This window comes from Centropristis striata, chromosome 13 (assembly GCF_030273125.1).
Source record: "Centropristis striata isolate RG_2023a ecotype Rhode Island chromosome 13, C.striata_1.0, whole genome shotgun sequence".
Lineage (NCBI taxonomy): Eukaryota > Metazoa > Chordata > Actinopteri > Perciformes > Serranidae > Centropristis > Centropristis striata.
In genome coordinates this window covers 13753044-13771784 of record NC_081529.1, presented here as the reverse complement: position 1 = coordinate 13771784, position 18741 = coordinate 13753044, and the positions used below count along the sequence as shown (strand labels likewise).

Sequence of the window (18741 nt, the reverse complement as noted above, 5' to 3'; positions counted from 1 at the left end):
GTATTACTCATAATATTCGCTCCAGTTCATATGATCTGCATTTGAATGGGCTAAAAGCTGAATTCTGCAGCTTTGTTTTGTACATTGCTTTTAACTTATATTTCTAAATCCACTTATTATTTCAACCTTTTGAAGCAGAATTCAATTTCCCTCTCACTGTGGTGTGTTTTGTGACTTTTGTGAAAGATTGGTGACTCATGTTGATCAAAAAATACATTTAAAAAAAATCATAATTTCTTAAAGATGAGCGCATTGATCACAACAAATTCAAAGGAGCTTGATCTCAAACCTTCATGCATGTCATGGCTGCTGAGACTGCTTTTTCACAGTGAGAGTCTTTTTATACCCATGATCATCATGTCCATGATTTAATTTGACATTGTACTTCTTCCTTTCACCTGGCAGGTAAGAGCAAGGAAGCTGAGATCAAACGGATCAATAAAGAACTGGCCAACATCCGCTCCAAGTTTAAAGGGGACAAGGCTCTCGATGGCTATAGCAAGAAGAAATATGTATGCAAGCTGCTTTTCATTTTTCTGCTCGGCCATGACATTGACTTTGGACACATGGAGGCAGTCAACCTGCTCAGCTCTAACAAGTACACAGAAAAACAGATTGTAAGTCTTGTGTGTGTTAAGAGTATAACCAAATATACTTAGAAATTCATGCATGTGTCTTAATAGATCTGCTTCAAAAACGTATTGCTCTTCTATACATAGATTTAAATAGCTTGTTCTAAAACTGTTGTAAGCTTATCCAATGTAACAAAAAAGTGGCTTAAAGCAATTTGACATGTCGAAGGACAAAGCCATGTTTTTAAGTGAACAATCTAATTAGAAAAGCTGGATAGAAACAACAAAGATTGACACTTAAAAAACCCCAACTCCATTAGAGTTTATGCCAAAAAAGGCAATTGGAACACCAAACAAATACGCAAATATTATATGACAGATCAGTCGTTTGGTCCGATAATATTGCACTGGAAGTATAGACTGGGTATAAACATGACTTGGCTAATAATATACAGCTATACTAGAAGGCCGTTACTTTAACAACTTGTTAAAGCCAACAGTGTTAGAGATTTTAAATTTTCAAACCACCTGCCAATTTTGGTAACTTTTAGTTTTATGTTTTTTGCTGCATTAACACTTTTTGTGGAAAATTAGAAAGATTTAATTCTTAGAACAAAAATTTAAGAGTCAGATCGTTGTCCAGCACTTTCACAAAATAAAAAGCAGGCCATGTCAGTTTATGCTAGTGGTCCCTTTTACCTTTTATTCAAGTCATATACAGTCTGCATTTTTCCACAAGGGAAAATCACTTGTTTCACTCACAAATGATAGCGTTATCATTGGATGGACTTGGAAATTTAAATAGGATACCTAAATGAATGTGTCCCTTTTGAATATTGCATGAAAGATGAATAGTTGAAGGCTTGTGATGAAAAAGCAGAATTAATACCAAATACTACTGTGATTTACTTTCCTGATTCTGTGTAGTGGGCCACTTTCTCAGGAACAGGAAATGTTGAGTAAGCAGGATAATGCTGTGTCAGAATCTCTGTTAGTGTTCACTGCAGCTCCACCAAAGACAGCAGAACTGCCCCTCAGACACATTCCTTCAGTGTGTATGCCTTGGAATGCACACACTGTCTGAAAGTAGAGGAGATAATATGTAATTGGACCTGAGGATAGCAACCATGAACCCATGTACTGATGAAAGTAAGAGGTTTTTAAACCTTTGACCCTGTGGCTGTCAAACAAACAAGTCGGTCCTATTTAATTTTAACTTTATTGGCATTGCAGTAAAAAGTCAGACTCCTGTCACCCCTTTTTCTGTGAAGCCTTATGATTATTTAAAGCATACTCCTGCTGTGCTCTACTTTTGCTTTCCTTTTGATTGTTTATGTTTAAGGCCATTTTGTATAATGTAATGTCACCAGCTTTGAACAGAGGTTAGTTGCATGCAAGAATGTGTGTATGTAGCATAATTGACATCCACTTAGAAGTGCTACCCAATAATTACAAAAAACTTTTTTCTCAACATGTACTGAAGATCTCTACCAAGATTTATAATGATTGCACAAATTGTTAGTGAGTTACAGCCAATTTCCGGTTAAAACTCTAAGACCATCATCAATCATACTGCTGTTTGCAGAGGGACTTAAGTGAACGAACAGATATGATGTACAACAATATTATATGGCACAACTTTTTAACACTGTATTTCCTCCTGTGGTGTTTGATTCTTCCGCCATTTTTAAATCTGATCGATTTATTGCTCTCCTGTTCTCTGTTAACTTCAGGGTTACCTGTTCATCTCAGTGCTGGTAAACAGCAACAGCGAGTTGATACGTTTGATCAACAACGCCATCAAAAATGACTTGTCCAGCCGCAACCCCACATTCATGTGTCTGGCACTTCACTGTATTGCGAACGTGGGAAGCCGCGAGATGGCAGAGGCCTTTGCCAGCGAGATCCCTCGGATCCTGGTTGCTGGGTGAGTACTGCTTCAGCCTTGGCGCGTTAATGAAGTAAAATTAAATGAAAATCATCCTTAAATGTTGTGTTTTTTATTTCGTATGACTGTGTTTGAAAAAGCAAGTTTTTTATCACGTTGCTTGATATCACTGTGACCTCACTTAGCCGCTGGTAATGTGAATGTGATGCACCACAGTGATACGATGGACAGTGTGAAACAGTCAGCCGCTCTGTGTCTGCTGCGACTCTATAAGACCTCTCCTGACTTGGTGCTGATGGGTGAGTGGACATCACGCGTGGTGCACCTGCTCAATGACCAACACATGGTGAGCACATAATTCAGACCTCTTGACCTCAGAAATGTAGTTGCATGTGATTAATTTTTTTGTGTGTGCATTTTAAGTTTTATGAGAGATGGAAGTGTTTTGACATTTGTTTGCTAACATATGTAGTAAAAGTTGAAACTTTTGATGTTATGTTATACATTTATTCTGAAATGATAAAACCAGTCTGAGTTGTCCTCTCGTGCTTGTTTGGGGTTTAGGGTGTGGTGACAGCAGCAATCTCTCTCATCACCTGTCTGAGCCAGAAGAATCCAGATGAGTTCAAAACCTGTGTTTCCCTGGCTGTGTCCCGACTCAGCAGGGTCAGTATGTGTGTATGTTTGGGTGCATGTGGGTCATGAACCGTAAATTGTAAAGAAAACTTTATCTTCCGTTTGTGTATCTAAAGCTTTTACAAAATTCTGAATTAAAGGCTTTTTCACAGTCTAACAAAACAGATTTTCTGGGGTGTTGGATTGTTTCACCTTGCACTGGCAGCAATTATTCCTAATTTAAAATGTGTTCTAATGCATTGACAGCACTGTTTTCTATGAACTATATGTCAATTACCAAAACTGGTGTAGACCACTGATTAGGGATGGGGTTTTAGGTGAGCTGCTACTTTTATAGGTACCGACCGAATTCCGTCGGTACTACCAAGTACCGATTCAAGTAAAATCAAACGGTACCATGTTTCGGTACCTAAACGGCGTTACCTTTAAACTGATAATTGATTTCAACCTGTTTTCATTTGACGTCTTGATTAACAAGCGTGCTGACGATCGCACTATTTTTTTCTTTACCTCCTCGTCTGGTCGTGTCTGCTCACCGCGGCCACTAGCCACTAGCTGCTGCTCTCTTCCAACCCGGCGCAGAGACGAACAGCCGGCTCTACGCCTGCTCGCCGCCAGCTGCTATCTCTCCAATGTCTACCCGGGCTTGGCCTTAGTCTGCCTCCAGATTGGACCTTCCTTACTCCGTTTGCTTTCTCCATTCTTCTGTAGATCAGTCATTAACAGCTAGCAGCTAGCTGCTGCATCTCTGGTCCTCCGCTAAAACTCCGATCTTCAACTCAGGAATATTACCTGCCACTTTATTCCAAACTGCCTCGCTGAAATTAAATCCCTCAGACTCCTGCGTCATCCTCGATATGTTCACAGAGCAGCCCGACTCAACTTTGTTTATTTCAACCATGCTATGCCCACAATACTGTCTGACCGGTGCTGCGCCGCACAGCTACGACGTCATCACAACAAATCACACGTGCACTTGCAACCTTTTTTTTTTTTTTTTTCTCCGTGCACTTGCCACCTGAGAGCGCTCCTCTGCATTCTTTGATAACACTCCAACCTTCATGTTACAAAATGCACGTTCACTCAACAATAAAGCACTGCTTATCCTGGATTTTATATTGTTTTGATATATTTTTTAAAGTTTATATTTTCAAACGCAAAAGTACCGAAAATTGGTACCGTTGAGTACCGATACCGATTCCCAGGTACCGGGTATCGGTACCGTATCGGTTCAGATGTGAACGGTACCCATCCCTACCACTGATAAGCTTATTAGCACTTGAGTCTATGTACTTTACTGTATTTCAAAACACAGTTTGAAATCTGAGAGAAATCTGACTGAACTCGTATGCTGATGATACATGGATACTGTAAAACTGGCTAATTTCTGGGCTTCCCATATATAGTAAGGTGCAGTTTGCTAAGACAGTTAGGTAGTGTCTTTAACAGATTCAATGTTGACTGTACTATAAAGAATTCTGTTGTTTCTCCAGATTGTGTCGTCGGCCTCCACTGATTTACAGGACTACACCTACTACTTTGTCCCCGCTCCGTGGCTCTCTTGCAAACTGCTGCGCCTGCTGCAGTGCTACCCTCCACCAGAAGATGGTGCTGTCAAGGGCCGTTTGGTCGAGTGTCTGGAGACCATCCTCAATAAGGCCCAGGAGCCACCTAAGTCCAAGAAGGTGCAGCACTCCAATGCCAAGAATGCTATCCTGTTTGAGGCTATCTCACTGATTATCCACTATGACAGGTCAGTACAACGTGACCCTCAGAAGCTGACATGCTTTGAAAAGTGATGGTTTTTAATTCAGCAACATAGTGTAACATGTTCAGTGTATCCTCAGGAACTTAAAATGCCTAAAGGTATTAAAATACTAAAATATGATATAAATATAATGTTGGGCTTCATGTATGACTCTCATTCATTAAGCTAATAGCACAAAGAGGCTAGCAGCAGCAGAGAGAAACGGCAGGAAAAACAGCTGTTTAGCTTGCATACTTTAACATCTCAAAAAATGTAGGATTTATTTTGACCAAACCAGAGTCAGTGATTGATGGAACAAGGGGCAGACAAAATCTCTTTTGCCTCACGCGTGGCTTGGCTGTGTGTAGGCTGCAGCTCACCTAGAGATTCGGGGTCTTGCCAATTTCTTCCGTGTGATCCATGCAGTGAATTGCACCGCTCCCTAAATTTGAGTACCAGCTTTTATTAGTTGAAATACGATGGCATAAATGAAGTGTTCAATTATTTCAAGCCTGCATCAAGGGCAAAGTCAATTCTTCTATTCCTGTTACAAATGTGCCCATTCATGACTGAGGCGATATTAGAGTTGAGTTTTCAAACAGGTGACCAGAAGAAATAAAATGACTGTTAAAAATGTCACCGATATGTTCTTTTTTCTGAAACAAGGATAACATCTAGGCAAAGTGGCTTGGGTAGGGAGAAAGTATGGCCATGATTTAGGGCCTTGATCGTTTTCCAATACAGCAGGACAGAGTATCAACCAAATACAATGACTTAGCACTTGTGATGGCCCTGACACATTTGTTCCCCAACTGTCTAAACTAAATTTCTGCCAGTCTGTAGTGGAGTTTATGCCTTAAGCTTCTGTCCATGCTGCATTCCTTCACCTTAACATCTTTTTAATTTCAGGTGAGAATTTAGGATTAGATCTTTTTCCTACTCTTTATTTCTTACAGTTGGCTACAAACTCAGGGTCAAGGATAGCACATAATGTTAAATTCCTGAAAAATAAATTATGGAAAATAAACTTTCTACGTCTTTCATTGGTTAATTAAGATTATTTTGTATCAGAGTTGACTTTTCAAAATCTGGATTTAGAAGAAATGAGCGGAGTTGAATTAAATTCAACAACCTTTGAGCCCATCAGAGACAGAAGATAACCTTGACTGGTTGAGTCATCCATGAGCAAAACCTCAGTCGCCTCATGATAGATGTAAGACTCAGATGACAGATATAAGATTCACCAATTTATCTAAGAAACTTTGATGAGCAGATGCAGGGACTTAGGCCTTGAATATTGTTATTATTAGGATTTAAAGAGACATGTAATGCTAATAATTACATTTCTGTTGACAATCAAATCAAATAAGTAATATTTTTTTCACCTTTAAAGATGATTAAAGATATGTGACTCTGGTTATGAGCTGGTTCTGCGTAGTCCTGACTTTTCCCAGAAAATGTGCTTTTTTACAATCTGATGAGGCAAAGACTTCTGCCAGTGTTCCGTAAAGTAGGTTTTGGTTTCTGTTTTTGCAGTGAGCCAAACCTGCTGGTGCGAGCCTGTAATCAACTGGGCCAGTTCCTGCAGCACCGAGAGACTAACTTGCGCTACCTGGCTCTGGAGAGCATGTGCACTCTGGCCAGCTCCGAGTTTTCCCACGAAGCCGTCAAGACACACATAGAGACCGTCATCAATGCCCTCAAGGTGGTGTCTCACACTTTGATCTAAAGACAATCCCTCAACAGTGTGCAAGACTTTTGCCAGTCAGCACAATGACACTGATTTTTATTAATCATCCCATGCACATTTCCACTTCACCTTAATACACACCATAGCTTTAAAAATAAGTAGCACTGAACAATAATTCCACAGTAGACACAAAGTTGTACAGTCCGTAGATCAATCTATACCTCTGACATATTTTTTTCTTATTCTATTTTTGTGTCCCTACAGACTGAGAGGGATGTGAGTGTTCGACAGAGGGCTGCCGATTTGCTGTATGCCATGTGTGATCGCAGCAATGCCAAGCAGATTGTCGCTGAGATGCTCAGCTACCTTGAAACGGCAGACTACTCCATCAGAGAGGAGATGGTGGGTGTGAGAGAGTGTGCCAAGAAATACTTTGTGCCATGCGATATTCCTTATTATATCTGACTGGTTACATTTCTCTCTAAATGTCAAGTAAAAATTGGTAAAAGGTGGTTTGTTTCCATCAGCTGCATATTGCATCCATCAACATTAGAAAACAGTCCTGCAGTCTTTTAGAAAATTAAGTCATACTGACAAACCAAGCAATTAACTGCAAGCCTCAGCAGTGTCCAAAAAAATTAAATTTATTTTTGTACAAATGACAAAGCACATTTATTGAGCTGTGATTTGTTGTGCCTTCAGGTTCTAAAAGTGGCCATACTTGCAGAGAAGTATGCCGTGGATTACTCCTGGTACGTGGACACCATTCTTAACCTCATCCGCATTGCTGGGGATTACGTCAGCGAAGAGGTGTGGTATCGCGTCATTCAGATCGTCATCAACCGAGACGACGTGCAGGGCTACGCCGCCAAGACTGTCTTTGAGGTAACACTGCATAAATCCTAACATGTAGCTTCTGACTTAAGTAATGCATTAACATGCTTCTCTTTACCTGAGAGGGACACACATAGAGAGAGACTGATGATTTACTTTGTCAGTACTGATTTAAAATATAGAGTTTAGCTTTAGAGTATCAAACACTGGAATGTAATATCTGTGCAGATTTATAATCTTACTGAGTGTAAACAGTTGTATATTTCACACAGCAAGTTATAGCAAAAAATGATTGTTTTTAGGGTTTTGCTGGCATTAACCCTGTTATTTTATGTTGTTGTATTGTTTCACAAAAAGAAAAAATGTAAAATTAAATTTTAAAAAATCAAAGACATGTTAAAGTATTGTATTTTGTATGTTGGTCTTTCCAATGTACATAAAAAAAAGGAGGGATAAAATGATCAGACTGGTTTGATATTAAGCCAGGTCAGAATGTTATACTGAATTGTATCACTTTTTGTCACACTTCACTCTCGAGTACAACAGAATGGGACTGAGAGAGAATATAAATTGGTGAATGGACTGCATTTGTATAGCTCCTTGCTGGCTATGAAAAAAGATGGTACTTTTTTCCCTGCTGTTTATATACATGTTACACTCCTAGGCAGAATGGGCTTTAAGTTGCTGTTTTATGTTCCAAAATGGGACTATTACTTTTACTTACTGTTACTTTTGTTGGACCGCTGTGTTGAATGACATTATAGGGTTGACAAAGATGAGAAAAGATTATTTGATTGTCGAACTATGTGATGATCATTTTCATATTGACGCATATCAGACAGCATTTACGCCGTAATTATGTATCAGCAATCGGCCAGTATTGTCTGATAAAAGTGGCTAACCATTATATTATCCAGGCTCTTCTTATTGAAAGGGCATTCAAGAAGGTGGTAGGATTTTACTGTGCTGCAGTGCTCGTTGCTGCTTATCATGGCACATATTGAACTCAGTTATTGGACTCTTAGGAGATTAAATTGGCTGTTTAGCACTGTTGTGTTGTGTTGTAATTTGAAGACAGTAAGTTGAATCATTGTCTTTTCCAGGCCTTGCAGGCCCCTGCTTGCCACGAGAACATGGTGAAGGTTGGCGGCTACATTCTGGGAGAGTTTGGAAATCTCATTGCTGGTGATCCCCGCTCCAGGTATGTTGGGTTTTGGCTGCCAAGGCTCTTCAGTGACAGTTAAGATGATAAATAATAACTTTGCTGTCTTTTCATCCAGCCCCCTCGTCCAGTTCAACCTTCTCCACTCCAAGTTCCACCTGTGCTCGGTGCCGACTCGCGCCTTGCTGCTGTCAGCTTACATCAAGTTTATCAACCTGTTCCCAGAGACCAAGGCCACCATCCAAGAGGTGCTGCGATGTGACAGCCAGATCCGCAACTCAGACGTGGAGCTGCAGCAGCGTGCCGTCGAGTATCTGAAGCTATCTTCCATCGCTAGCACAGATGTCCTGGTTAGTTCTTACAACCCTAATGATTAGAAATCTGGTCCATGATAAAAGGAGCGCTAGTGGACATTGTTTACCCCTTAGAATTACGAACGTAGACAAAAAAAGTGGAAGAATTGGTCTTTTATCTGTCGCTTTATTTTTTGTTGTTTTTTACAGTCAGTGCATGCGCAGAACAGACTGTAAGCCAGAATGACTTAATGAATAAATTAATATTTTTTATTACAGATCTGCATCTTGAAATTAATCTTCAGGTTCCCAGCTTTAAGAAGATGTACACCACTTTTATGTTGCATCTATTGTTGACCTGCTCTCTTCCACTCCCCTCCCCTCTAAATGATAAGGGATTGTTTGTTTGTTTGACTGTCTCCAAAGTTGATCACAGTCTGGAGCCCTGCAGTTAAGTTTCAGCTGAACATGTTGCCCATCTACCAGGATGTGTATTATTAGTTATATGTTGGCAGCTCTTTCAGTCCCAAACCCACAGCATGATTTTCCTCTCTTGTTTCCTTAGGCCACTGTCCTAGAGGAGATGCCTCCCTTCCCAGAGAGGGAGTCATCAATCTTGGCTAAGCTGAAGAAGAAGAAGGGGCCTGGTGCTGTATCTGTGACAGAGCTGGAAGACAACAAAAGGGAGGGCGGGGAGTTGAATGGAGGAGGCGACCGGGGGCCAGACACATCAGCTATGGCTGCCTCCAACGCTGTAAGCTGACAATCTTAAGGGTTTATTATCTCCACCTGGTTTAAGCCTGGAGAGGATCATCATGATTGCGTGCGCATGTCTATCTGTCCGTCTGTCTCTCATACTGTTGCACCCTCATGACAGCGATGATTCACAATTGTTATAACCCATTTTTTGACTTAATTTTAATTTAATCTACTGCTGACTCCTCACTTATCTGGCTGGTTGAGGCAACAACTGCTTCATTTCCATACTAAAAGGCATTACTCGTGATTTGCTATAGGCTAAAAATAGCCTGAAATAGTAGGGCTGAGAAATTAATCAACTTTTATTTTTAATTATGATATTCACTTTCAAAAATAATGAAAACAAGATGGAGAAGAAACAAGTATTGTGCCTCATTCTGTTTCACAATGATGTTTTAGTTTTGTCTTGTGTTATCAATCAAGTGCACCCTTTGCAGCAGTGTGTTTTTTACTTCTAACCTAAGCTCAGTGGAGCTATTGGGATGCCGTTGTTACTGTAAAAAATCATGATGTTGCAGTTTATAATCCATTTATGAGTGGTGATCAGCAGCTGCAGTTCATCCATTTTGTTTGCCAGAGACAGAAAATGCTGGGTAGCTGATAAGGAGTGAACTTTAGCCCTCCTCTTATCCTTTCTTTGTTTACAGTCTTAATGCTGCCCACAAGCACTTCTGTTCGGCAGAAGTTTATAACCCCCATCAGTGAACTTAACATCAGTGGTCTGTATTTTCTCAGACAATGAAGATTTAATTTCAAAGCCACATTGTGGGGATTTCACTTTTTGCCTGTGCATTGTCAACATTGGTGAATGTCGGCTTTTACATTTATGTAAAATGCTTCATGCCGCCAAACGACTCCTTCTATTGGGGAAGAGAGCTAGAGATGTGAAAGGAGAGGGGGTAGCTATGCCCCTCTGTGTCTAATGGGAACATTTTTTTAAATAGCCTGCTTTCCCTGGCCATAAGCACATGGCACGTTACATATGAGTGGATGTGTTTCAAGTGTCATGAGCTCCTCTCTCTCTGGCTCACTCAGTAACTCAGTCCTTTCCACTCTAGGTGTAAAGATTAACTATAGGTCTACCCCATTCCATAGAATGTTTTTTTTTTATTTAAGCAAGTGAAATAAATGCATCAATACTCTCAAAGTCAATGACTATACAGTCATGGAAAAAATTTATTAGACCAAACCAAACCAAAATTGAAACAAGAAAACCATGAAAAAAGGCTAGATATCAGCTCTTAAATTAAACTCTTATGAGCTATTTTTGTTGTTTATCATTATATTTGTCCAAACAAATGTACCTATAGTTGTACCAGGCATTAAATGAACAAGAAATTGAAGAAAATAAGGGTCTAATCATTTTTTCCATGACTGTATACTATAATTATTTTTTACAACATCTTTTTAACCTTTTTGGTCTAAATTAAATATAAATTTAATTAATGAATTAAATAAAACATGAAAGAAAAGCTAATACTGACGGCGAAGAGAAAGATGGGCAGTGCTGCAGCAACACTATCAGTTGACACCACATGTCTGCGCACCCCGACGTGTAGTGAAGTAGCTGTCATGCACAGAGGGTGTGGACCAAGAGAGCCGGGAGGGACAACTAAGTGATATTCAATTCTTCTTTGGGAGGAGTGAGGAAGACATGCCTGGTTGAGGTCTGCACTCTGTTGTGTGCACGTTTCTAGTTCCCAAATAAATCGGCAATATTGGATGCTTTCAGCTACCTTCATGTATACCAGCACCTGCAACATAAATACTACATTTCCATGACCCAACAAGCCTTTTTTGTTTTCCAGTCCACCCCGTCACCGTCAGCAGACCTCCTCGGGATTCGTTCTGCTGCTCCCATTGGTGCAGCTCCAACCAGCGCTGGCAGTCTATTGGTGGATGTGTTCTCTGAGGCAGGGCCCGCTGCACCTTCTGCTGCTGTGAACGACGACGGCTTCCTAAGGTGAAAGATCATCTCTTGGTGTGCTGATGTAGAATCCACCATAAGCCAAAGTCCTATATGACCGGCTACAACAAAGCTTGCAGAAAATGCTGTCTTGCTGCCAAAGGAAAGAGACTGTCTGCTTGAGACAGAAGTACTGTAGAAATGATCCTTCAAGTCTCTAACAAGTTTGATCCCGACCGATCTCGATTATTATCACTATTTTTTTTAATTGTTTTTAAACTGCTAGTTTTAAAGCATCTGTACTGAAAACTAAAGGAACTAGAGATTGGTTCAATATTTTTATTAACATACTAAGTAAATAACAAAGCAAATTAAATAAGATGAACATAGAAAGATATAAACAGTTTTTACTCAACAGTACAACAAATGTAGAAAAATATAAAATAACACAGTGAACTACTTTACAGTCGTGAGTGTTTTTGCAGGTATGCAAGACGCAAAATAAATGAATTGTTAGAAAGCCCACACTGTTAATGTTTTCCTAACTTGTTTATTGAACTAAGTTCCATTCAGTAATAACTTGTTTCTCTGTAAGTTTTCACATGTCTCACGCTTTTGAACGCAACACAGCCATTCCAACGCCATTGAATACACCATACCTGTGTGTGAATTGCCGTGCTGTGAATGTTATTTTTCTCTCGATACAGCAGCCTTTTGTTTTGTTTTTTTGCTTCAAGTCATGGCTGACATCTATTTCGCTGCCCTCCGCTCTGTGTTTAGCTTCACGTTCGGTCTTTCTGTTTACTTCTCTGTCAGCTTAAAAAAGGAGCTGAAATAGTCTATCCTGATTGGCTGTTGTCACGCACATTTCTGACATGTTTGATCGATTAAATATGCTCACAGCTGATCACCGTAGTCGACCTGAAATTAATCACGATCAATTATCACGATCATAAAATCGCGATAATATATCATCGCCCAGGCCTAGATTGGAGTTTGAATAGGCTTTATTTTAGCAGGTACTGATTCATGGAATATGCTTGAGACTCTCATTTCTACTGTACTTCTGCTTTCAGATGATGCGTTTACATGCACTTAAGTAAACAAGTTACTCAGACAAACCAGGTTACACAGATTGTCTTGGAATGTGTTTACATGTGTCCTAGTAGCCCAGTTACTGCAAATATAATGATCCCTTCTTTCATCCACTGTTGCTTTCCCTGTCTTCGGTCTTTTTTCATGCACATGCGTACTTGTAGAAAGCCCAACTACCCTTACATGAGAGAAATCTTCCGTTCTTCAGGAAAAACTCTAGCTAGGAAATATAGGTTTCGCTAATCCCCTTCACCGATTACACTGACCAGTTTCCTGTTTACATGACAATGAACAAATCCCCCCACTGGAGAAAACTGACTGTAACCCAGTTACCTAAGTGCATGTTTTCACACTGACTGTGGCTCCTATATTGGACTGGGCTAAACTGGTCTTGGATCCTAATGGGAATGAATGAATTTGTCTTAAACTGTTGTTTCCTGTCTTGATCTGTTAATGTAAATAATTGTGATGTTTGTGGTGTGTGTGCACTGTTAGACTACTATGCAACAAGTTGTAATATGTCTGTGCTGGTTGTCGCTCTGTTGGCTCTATTTTTCTTTGCTCTATCTTTGTCTAATATGGACCTGTCAACCTGGAGACATTAATAGTCAGATACTATTAGCTAATATTACCTTTTTAACCAAGTATGAACTGTTCAAAACCTTAAATCAAAGCTCATTTGACATATTCTTCTTTAGTTGTTAGCACTGGCCAAGATCAAACTAGTTTTAAACTTGTAGGCATGTCCTAGGACTCCCCTAGCTAGTTACTTTTCACACTGGCTGGCTACTATAGCCCTAAATCTCTTGCTCCAAACTTTTAGTTGACTTTATTTTACCTGTCTTTCCCAGAGCTAATTAGATGCCTATTTATAAGTGTTGTTTCTGTGTCTCTTGTTAGGAGTGATAGGTCTTTCAATAACTCCAATGATGCATTGCATCCTTTTAGCTGGTAATCTAAACACTAATACATCAGGGAATCATGTTTTTGTTTAAAGTTAGGAGAGCATGTGAAATTTGCCGGCCGGTGCCAAGTTGCAACCTATTCTTTGGTTTTCCACCGCCAAAGAGCCGGCTCCCGGCCCGGAAAACGGGTTCCACAGCGGCACCAACTCATTGCTGGTCTTGAACTGCGAACCGCTTCGGCAGGGGCTTGGGGGCAGGGCTATCTGACAAACAAGAACATCTCTGTGCCGTTGAAAGAGATTAACTAAAACGTGGACCATTCATTTATTTGATTTGTTTAACTGCAATGTGATTGATACCGGCAAGCTAGCGGGCTAGTGCTAGCGCTAGCCTTAGCTTACCACAAAGTCATTAACATCTTAACAACATTAACATCTTATGTTCAGTGTTAATAACAATGTATTCGGCGCCCATAGTGATTAAATGAGCAGCACAGACCTGTAGTCTGCCGTTGTTATTATACTTGCAGAGAGAGCGCAGACATATACAGACGTTAGCAGTGACGTAATGACGTGGCTCTAGAGCCTGTGGAAAAGCAAAAAGTTCAGAGCTGGTTCACAAGTTGAACCAACTGCGAACCACAAGAGCACTGGCCGGGCTCTGGCTCTCGGTCAAAAAATTCTATGTGAGGAACGGTCAGGTTTTTGGTGACCACCATGAAATTTTCTATTCAGGAAGGTGAACAGGAATTGAGATTAACATTACTGTCTGAGATTGCACAAGATGGAAATTCAGACTAAAGTCAAAGGCCAAATCCAAGTCACTCAAAGAGAGTAAAAGAGTGTTTAATATATGCGTGTAGTGGAGTGGCTCAGCTACAGTTGCTGTGCTGAATTATAACAGAGGAGGGAAACAAAATTGTGTGTGTTGGCTCTGCACATCAGTCTGAAGGGGTGACCATGAGCACAGGAAATTGTGTAGACTTTTCTTCATGGTTGGCAGGTCCGCTACACTTGTCTGTTCTTTTTATCTTACTGTTTATGTGACTGTCTTTCGTCTTTTTCTCTTCTTTTCTTCTCTCCATTTCCCTGTGTGTGTGTTGTGTGGGTGTGTGTGGCTGTGTCTCCTGTCCTCTACCGTGATTGGACATTGACAGAGATCTGGAACAGCCCACCGAGACCTCTGATTCCCTATTGGTGGAGGGTTCGGGTGACTCGGAGTAAGGGCCCAGTAGTGAACTACAGAAGTAGCTAGAACAATACAAATATGCCACGTTGTTTTTCTACCACAGGTTTTTTATTTTATTTTTTATCTTTGAATGAACTTGTCACTGGTAATGTACACTACACTTTATGGGTCGCTGGCTAAACATAGACATTTAAGTTCACATAAAAGCACCTGACTTGCTCTACATATATTGATGCCTTTCAACATTTTTAGAACTGAAACCTTATCAGACACCCTTCTATTGTGGTGTGGTTTGTGTGCAGTTGCAACATAATCTCTTGACAACATCATCATTGCGTAGTTGACCATGAGAAGCAGAGGCACATTGTGTGAAAACAGAGGAGACAGATGTATGTGAAGAAAAACTCACATAGGAGGAGTAGGAATACTCAGTACAATGTTTTCCTTTTTCCTAATGTAGGGAAAGATGGGGCCCCTAGCAGCAAAATATAACGTATACTCTAGGGCTGGGGTGATATGCTTTTCTCCCAATTGGAAAAATATACTTGGGGGGGCCAATATGAAATGCATTGTGATCTTTTTTAAATCACTAATTCAAGGTAAAATTTGAATCATTTACTTGCAAAGTATTTCCAAAAACAGTGTCAACACTTGTCAGTCAGTCCTCTGGGTTTTTTTTCTCGACAGAATCATATGCGTATTGCATAGCAGAGTGGCGAATCTTATCTGTGTAATGGCAGCAAAAGAGAGTTTGCTTATCCAGCATGGAGATGGGCTAGTCTGGGATCAGACACCCAACATTGTGGGTTTTTTTGCTTGCTGGTTTTGAGTTGCGACAGTCACTCAAGGGCCACGTCTTTGGCAAGGAATTTATAAAAGAAGGAATGGTTATGACATTGGATTATACATCACTGGTGCCAAACATGTAGTATTCTACATGTATGAACTGTACTTATGATAAGACATTACATATGCTGTAATTGGCCAAGTGCACTTTAACTGCTCAACAAATGTAATACCAAACTGCAAGCCTAAAACCCAGAACAAAAGCTCAATGCTGTATGGCAGCTGATGTAAGGTGAGGCAAATGCTGTACACAGAAAACATTTAAATAACATTCATACGACAAAGTATTAGGGCCACATTTAGAAAAGAAAAAAAAAACTACGAGAATAAAGTTGTAAATATTGAATTAATTTACGAGAATAAAGTCGAACATTTTAAATCAATTAGGAGAAAAAAAGTTTAACATTTTAATTATTTAGAGTAGGAGAGTTGTTAAAATGAGGGCTGTGGAGCATTTTGGAGAAATGTACTTTAAGATAGGTTTCACAAGCAAGGAGATACTAAATCTTTTGGCACATCAGCACCCCATTATCATAAGTATAAGGACTAAGAATATGCAAGAAGTAGCAATTCGTATAGACCTACTTCCGTTTTAAGTAGAAATAAGAATTAATAAATATTTTTGACTCTATTCTCGTAATTAATTCAATATTTTTTACTTTATTCTCGTAGTTAATTAAATATTAAGACTTTATGCTTGTAATTAATTCAATATTTACGACTTTAATCTTTAATTATTATTTTTTTTCTTTTTCTAAATGTGGCCCTAATACTCTGTCATGCATTCATGGCATCAAGCTTTATGTGTAGACTATGTATGTGCTTTTAAAAATATTAAGAGTCTCTGAAATTTCTGCAGTCTGTAATTTTCTGTTGTTTGGGCCCTGTACTCGGGCACATTGGATTTCAAAGGAACCAGTGACTGAGGTGAAAATATTTTCAGCCTTAGGTGTCTTTAAGGTTGTTAGAATACTTGCTGCATGTAATGGGTGCATAAATTGTGTGTTGATGCTGCAGTTTTTGAACAGTGCTTTAGGACAATGTTTACCTAGTCAAATCAAAGCTGAAAGTCTGCACATTACCCTCAATCGCTATTGTTTAATTTCTTATTCAATGTTCTTGAGTATAGCACCCAAACAACACATAAATACAACATAAATACCTACTGATTGCACTGGATGAGTATTTGTTACACAGTGTAAATACTCAGAGGATACATTTTTCATTGTGCAATGACATGGTTTTTTTGAACAAACTGCTTTTACTAACTACTTCTGCATTTTATCCTTTTATCCTTCTTTCTTCTTCTCTCATGTTATTCTTAACCGACCTCACACTGTCACTGTACCATGTGTTAAACGGGTGGCTTCTTCACCTCTCATTTCTGCTCTATCCATTAATTCCCCATTTGTCCTGTTGCCTGTCTGCATCCCTCCCTCCTCTGTCCTCTGGGCTGTATCTTCATCCATACACTCTCCTGTGGTCTCTCAGCTCTGCTCCTTCCTCTGATGACCCTGCTCCTCCTCTGTCTGAGGCAGACGAACTTCTTAACAAGTAAGCTTTTTCTCTGTGTGGAAGCTTTGTCATTTGTTTGCCTAGCTGGGTGGGGTTACTGCTACTGATACAATTCAAAACCACTCACATTAGGAGCAAGAAATACCTTGGACTGATAAGTTATTATCACATTTTTAGTTTTATTTTATTATAGGTTTTATTGTTTGATTTAGTTGTTTTTCTGGATATGATAGAACAGCCATTGCCAAAAAGCATTACAGTGTAAACTAACCCTTTAAATGCCTTGATCCTACAGGTTTGTGTGCAAGAACAATGGGGTTCTGTTTGAGAATCAGCTGCTACAGATTGGCATCAAGTCAGAGTATCGTCAGAATCTGGGTGAGTTGTGTGAAGAGCAAGCGTGGCCCGGCGGGCTTTTTTGACACATGTATGTGGTTTAGCATGAGTTGTTACAGAGTGGCTGTGGTCTGTGGCACATTCAGTCTGACTAAACTGGGCAAAACGTTTTTTGCTGGTGCGTTGAACACCCTCTTGCACAGCCTTTTTAGGCCCCGTTTAGATGGAGATGATCTTAACAAAAAACGCAAAAGTGGCGTTGCGTGCTCACTTTTTATTCCGCATTTAGACAAGCGTCTTCAGGGGGATTCTGTGTGCATACGGTGACGCAAACGTCTGTGAAATTCGATGTAGTATGCACACCAGGTGGCTAGGTGGTACTGTGAAGCACTGCCACACAAAAACACCAAGAGCTTGTGCATGCGTAGACTTCTCTTCTACTTCTCTTCCTAGTAGCGTGAAATAGAATAGAAATAGAAAAAATTGCCCTAGGTAATTAATACGCAGGTAATTAGTGTGCAGATGTTATATTATCTGTGATAATTCTGCTTAACTGCTGAAATGACTCCTGGATAGTTATCAGAGCTGCTAGGGCAACTTGAATGTGTGATTAATGGAAATAGTCCGACATGTTTGTTGTCATTTGCCTGGACTGCACATGCATGTTACGTAAACGTGTATGCGACGAGAGCCAGCGTGAGCTGATCAGACACACTTTTGTCTTCAACCCTTAAGGTGGAAACCCAACGGTGGATCGTTTTTAAGATTTCCACTCTGGAGGGTGGTTTCATTTTTCTGCGTTTTTAAGCCCGAAAAACAGCGTTGCCATCTAAACGAAAGGCACATCTGATAAAATATTTTGTCGTTTTCACCCAAGAGTGTTGTCGTGTAAACAGGCCCTTAATTGGCCAGATTTGATTAAAAAAAATGATGTCTGATAAGCCCAAGAAGATTTCATTAAGCCGGCTACTAAATTTGCGCATGAGATCTTAGAACAGTTTAAGTATTGAAGTTAATTGGGTGACCCATCTGACACGAATGTACCTTTTGAGTCCACTGAACACTGTTTCAAGGAAACATTGCATAAAAATGAAGCATAACTGGCCTTGGTTTTTTGTTTCAGTTTGTCGCTAACTAGGTGTGATCTGGTGTCTTTACTCTGCCTCCCATATTTGATCTTTTTTTTTTACTCTGGGCACTCCATAAACCACAAACCATTATAATAAAGAGAATGACCTTGTAACAATCATGTGTGTGTCTCTCAGGGAGAATGTACTTATTCTACGGTAACAAGACGTCAGTGCAGTTCGCCAGCTTCACCACCACAGTCAGCTGTCCTGGAGAGCTGCAGTCTCATATCCTTTCTGCG

General features: G+C 39.9%; 1 protein-coding gene across 3 annotated transcripts in view; it reads left to right on the top strand.

Annotated features, from left to right (window-relative positions):
• ap2a1 (adaptor related protein complex 2 subunit alpha 1) overlaps positions 1 to 18741 on the top strand; it is a 32469-nt gene that overhangs the window by 5249 nt on the left and 8479 nt on the right. Inside the window, exons 2-17 of one of the 3 annotated variants that reach the window (XM_059347762.1) lie at positions 406 to 617; positions 2306 to 2499; positions 2677 to 2806; positions 3025 to 3126; positions 4590 to 4849; positions 6380 to 6548; positions 6798 to 6935; positions 7236 to 7418; positions 8471 to 8568; positions 8648 to 8879; positions 9388 to 9576; positions 11390 to 11544; positions 14644 to 14706; positions 17013 to 17075; positions 17332 to 17414; positions 18638 to 18738. In XM_059347762.1, the coding sequence (XP_059203745.1) occupies positions 406 to 617; positions 2306 to 2499; positions 2677 to 2806; positions 3025 to 3126; positions 4590 to 4849; positions 6380 to 6548; positions 6798 to 6935; positions 7236 to 7418; positions 8471 to 8568; positions 8648 to 8879; positions 9388 to 9576; positions 11390 to 11544; positions 14644 to 14706; positions 17013 to 17075; positions 17332 to 17414; positions 18638 to 18738 (2372 nt within the window). The remainder of the gene's footprint in view (positions 1 to 405; positions 618 to 2305; positions 2500 to 2676; positions 2807 to 3024; positions 3127 to 4589; positions 4850 to 6379; positions 6549 to 6797; positions 6936 to 7235; positions 7419 to 8470; positions 8569 to 8647; positions 8880 to 9387; positions 9577 to 11389; positions 11545 to 14643; positions 14707 to 17012; positions 17076 to 17331; positions 17415 to 18637; positions 18739 to 18741) is intronic. The other 2 variants (XM_059347763.1, XM_059347764.1) reach the window with 2 other exon arrangements.